Genomic DNA, 4,688 nt, shown 5'->3' on the forward strand with positions numbered 1-4,688 from the left:
GTCTACTAAGTACAACTCCATCCCAACCCTATTCCACATAATCACTTCGTCATCACCGTAATTGCGGTAGACGTTAGGTCTTCGTTTCCGTGTTCATTAATGCACATTATCCCTTTTGATGTCTCCTGAAACTCACCGTGCTTTACTAATCTCATCCCATCCCATCATTTTCTCAAGTTTTTAGCTTCGACAATACCCGGTTTGGATGACCTAGTTGGCCGTTGTCCTCGCCACCTGGCCTTTGATCTACAACCACAGGATCCCCAAGGGGAACGAAAGTACCCTGCGATCCCATATCGGGTTTGTTACACCTTGTTTCCTCGGCCAGACTGAAATAAACCACGCTTCTCAAAGAATCACACATATGACGTCCTTTACGGGGCTGTCCGAAGACCGAAGCACATCAGGCGAATAATGTCACGGCACTGCTATGTCCAGATTGCTAGCACACCCGCAAATAGTCCATCCCTTTTTCTTTACGGGGCTGTCCGAAGACCGAAGCATATCAGGCGAATAACGTCACAGCACTGCTATGTCCAGTTTGATAGCACACCCGCAAATAGTCCATCCCTTTTCTCGACCGTGTGCTCTCGCCCACTGGTTCCAGTAACTGCAAATGCGACATAATTGTCATACCTGACGGTGCGCCACCCGCAAGTTGGGACTAAACAGTATTACTATTACTTTGGTACCTGGGCGGCGACGTGACGAAAATCGACAATTCAGCAGTTGGACGGTGGACGCAAATTCCTGTGGAGGCTGGATCTTTGTTACACAAAGGAAACATGGAAGGCCCATTGTAGCGGCGAACGGTATCCTCGCGTAATATAGGAGCCCCCGGGGAGGCAAAACAAAGTCGGAGCTGGGTTTCAACACGGTACTATTAATGTAAGACTAATTCATAAATTATACAATCATCGACAGTAGATACTCGTCCAAAAATAATGGTCCACCTGAACTACAAGAGTATGAACCGATTGGGCAAGCAGGCTCCCAAGTGGGACAGTCACACGCGCACAAATTTTTCCACAAATTACTGGGTGACCTCAATAGCAAATGAATGAAATGGTAATGACACATAAACGTCAGTTACTATACACGCACCAAACACAAAAGTGGAGCGGGGTTTGTAAATGGGGACAGAATAACCGTGTGAAATCTCAAATGTCAACGCAATGGGTGATACACCCATCACTTCCTAGGAGCCCCGAGGCAAAACAAAGTCGGAGCTGGGTTTCAACACGGTACTATTAATGTAAGACTAATTCATAAATTATACAATCATCGACAGTAGATACTCGTCCAAAAATAATGGTCCACCTGAACTACAAGAGTATGAACCGATTGGGCAAGCAGGCTCCCAAGTGGGACAGTCACACGCGCACAAATTTTTCCGCAAATTACTGGGTGACCTCAATTGCAATTGAATGAAATGGTAAGGACACATAAACGTCAGTTACTCTACACGCACCAAACACAAAAGTGGAGCGGGGTTTATAAATGGGGACAGAATAACCGTGTGAAATCTCAAATGTCAACGCAATGGGTGATACACCTATCACTTCCGGACTGTTCGTCCGTCGATGAGACATCATGCATTCTGCATGTCTCGTATTCCTTGAGGTCCTATTGGCGGTAAACTGTAAGCACCAAGCCGCAAGAACTCGCACAACGCGAACCAGCCGTTGATGATGGCATTGTGTAAAAAGGCCAGCGTTATTTTGATAACCTCACTTATATCTTCCTCTCATTTCAGAACGCCAGCACGACAGTGCACACTGCACACCAAGAAGGCCGTACGCTGCCATGCAGAGCAAATGTACTGATAAACACGACTGATTATGTTCAAATTTTGATCTCGTACAATCTTTTTCGGACTTTTTGCCTTTGATGGGTGGGCGAGTTTCGGCAAAGTGATTGGGCATCATAGACCCTTAGCTGCATGTTACTCGTGTGTGTCAGCTAGGTTCGTTCTGCCATCCGCTATGTCCGACATGGTTTTCACGTGGCTAGTTGATTAGGCATCGTGGACCGTAACACTTCTACGCTGGTATCAAGCGGGGCACTAGAAAGCTTGACTTGTGACCAGGGGTCGTTTTCAGCTACGGCCTCATGATATTGATATATAGCACGAATTTTCTAAATAGGATGAGTGTCTGAAACGTTGACTTTTCGGAGCAGTCATTCGGGTGATCAGAAACCAAATGATTCATCTTCCGTCCAGACGACCGATAGATGCAAAGCCCAATTTGATTGCAGGATTGACGCTGTGACGTTTCGCATCCACGAGTATAATGTGGTCTCTAGCAGATCCCATGAACCACTTCAGCTCCAGAGCTACACGCCAACTTTGCCCATTGTGCGGAATGCACCTTTTATTTCGATTGGCGTTTCCTTATTGCAGATATACACACATTTTTCAGCTCCACGAAAGTGATACTCCTCACGAGGTGCTCTGTGAAACAAGTCAACCATACAAAAAATTGCAGGATAACCCAGCAGGCATAGACACTGTCAACCACCATTATCTTTGAGAAATCGATCCCGTTCGGCGAATACTGCGCGGTCTTTTTCTCGTTAACTGGTAATCACATGCGAATTGGTGATGGTCACAGTCTTAAAAAGTTTGCACCTTTGAATATTGTGGCATGAGTAACATATCACTGGAACATGCAAAAAGGGTAGACAAGCTCCCAGTGAAATTCGCCACCTTGAATACCTCTTTGTCCCGGAGAAATCAACCTCGATTTTCCACCGAGGAGCGTCTGAATCCCGCATCGAATATCAAGGAAACCACGTCCGTCTTTGGGAAAGGACAAGGTAGGACGGGACGAGCTCTAAGACAGAATGGCTTGTTGAGTTTCTTACGCAAGAAACCACGAAGAGCCGTCTCTCTGTGGAAACGAGGTGACCGTGTCCTTTCAGATAATTATCAGCTGTTGTAACAGAAGTTGTTGGACGTCCCAGAACGACATGCCGTTGTACTATATAGCTTAACTATTCTGCTACTTACCAACTGCATGACAAAGTGAGCATGCGGACGATCAAGATGCAACTGAAGACCACTATCGAGGACACAGGGTGGGCGGAATACAGAAATGGACGCGAACCCATTTAGCACTCTACATCGCCCCCGCTTAACTCAGAGGAAAACACGGAAGCCAGACCTCAGAGGCGTTACAAGAAGTTAAGTCTGCCTAAGCACGGCGGTTTTGTGAAGACGTTGCTTGTCTCTGCATCAGGCCACGGGGGACGCCTGCGTACCAATTACAAAGGGAGCAGTAACTTCCGACGCAAGTTTTATACCAAAATACATAGTCTCATCGCTCGAGGTCACGTGGGCCGAAGGATTCGATGGTTTTGGAATTTTTTCAAGCATCCGACCTGGTTCAGCACACGTCCTAACACTCCCAGTCATTTTCTCCATTTGGGTTTCTTTAGCCGCGCTGATCGCTGGCGGATCGGGGGTCCACACAAACACGAAAGAAGAGCGACTGCAGCCAAACAAGCCCCATCAGATTCGCCAGATTAGAAAACTGCTGGATGTCTTCAAGGTACAGTCCTCCGCGAAAACGAGCCTCATGGGAACCACCCAGAGCTCAGGGCCTCACAGAGACACTTTTCCGGTCAAACCGCGCCAAAACACCCAAGGATCTAGAAAGGCGAAAGCTTGCAGCAAATCCTTGATCAGCAGCAAATCTGGTCGACGTAGAGAGGATGCTAAAAGAGCTACAAACAGCATCGGTCGAAATTTTTGCCCATGGGGATAAAAGTTCCGTCCACCAAAGCCAAAAGGCCCGGGCAAACCTAGCTCCCACAGAACGAAAAAAACATCGCAGGCGAAAAGCACCCCCAGGAACCACAAAGACAGGAAGCAGACAACATGACTCCAGAGGCCCCTTTGGGGCGTTGGACTCAGACTCAAACCCGGTGCACAACCGTTAAGTCTTCTAAACAACCTGGTCACTCAACTTTCGGCTCCTCACCCTCGGAGGCAGCAGAGGCAGAGTTGAAATGCTTGTCCACAAACTGCCTCAGCCTTTTCAACAAACTCGGCGATGTTAAACAGTAAGCTGGCCTTGAACAACCGTCCATAATCGCACTCACATAGACCTGACTCACATCAGATGTCTCTGACGTGGAGATCTCGATAGACGGTTACTCTATTTTTTGAGCTGACTCAAAACGAGGGCGGGCAGGTGGGGTCGCTCTCCACATACATGCGGCCCTACCAATCCCGATTGTCCTCCCCGACACCACCCCTGCACCCTTCTGCGATGCACTGTGGGTCCAAATCCCGCTGCGCGGGTTCGATTCTCTCCTTCTTGGCGTGGTCTACCGTAGCCCTTCGAGTCCCTTTGAAGATGACCAATTCCTCATACAAACCCTTGGGCAACTCTCCTCCAATTACCAGTTTACTCATATCCTGCTGGTAGGTGACTTCAACGGCCCAAAGGCCTCCTGGATTGCACTCCAGGGCGTCGAATTAGGCGGACCTTTTGCAGCGGCGCTGTTAGAAGTCGTTCGACAGAACGCTTGGACCCAACATGTCGCTGCACCCACCAGATACCGCCCAGGCCAACTACCATCCCTCTTGGATTTGGTCATCACCAACGAAAGACACTTCGTTGATCAGGTAACAATTAACGCTCCACTGGGGCATAGCGACCACTGTGTGCTGACCTTTG

The 4,688-nt window shown here is 48.3% G+C and overlaps 1 protein-coding gene across 1 annotated transcript in view; it reads left to right on the plus strand.

The window, feature by feature from the left end:
- Positions 1-3,883: 3,883 nt before the first annotated feature.
- Positions 3,884-4,688, plus strand: part of T265_02543 (hypothetical protein) — a gene marked incomplete at both ends in the record, with an annotated part of 20,420 nt that continues 19,615 nt past the window's right edge. Inside the window, 2 exons of the mRNA XM_009166806.1 lie at positions 3,884-4,068; positions 4,345-4,636. Of these exons, the coding sequence (XP_009165070.1) occupies positions 3,884-4,068; positions 4,345-4,636 (477 nt within the window). The remainder of the gene's footprint in view (positions 4,069-4,344; positions 4,637-4,688) is intronic.

The sequence above is a fragment of the Opisthorchis viverrini genome (assembly GCF_000715545.1).
Source record: "Opisthorchis viverrini unplaced genomic scaffold opera_v5_32, whole genome shotgun sequence".
Taxonomy (NCBI): Eukaryota; Metazoa; Platyhelminthes; class Trematoda; order Opisthorchiida; family Opisthorchiidae; genus Opisthorchis; species Opisthorchis viverrini.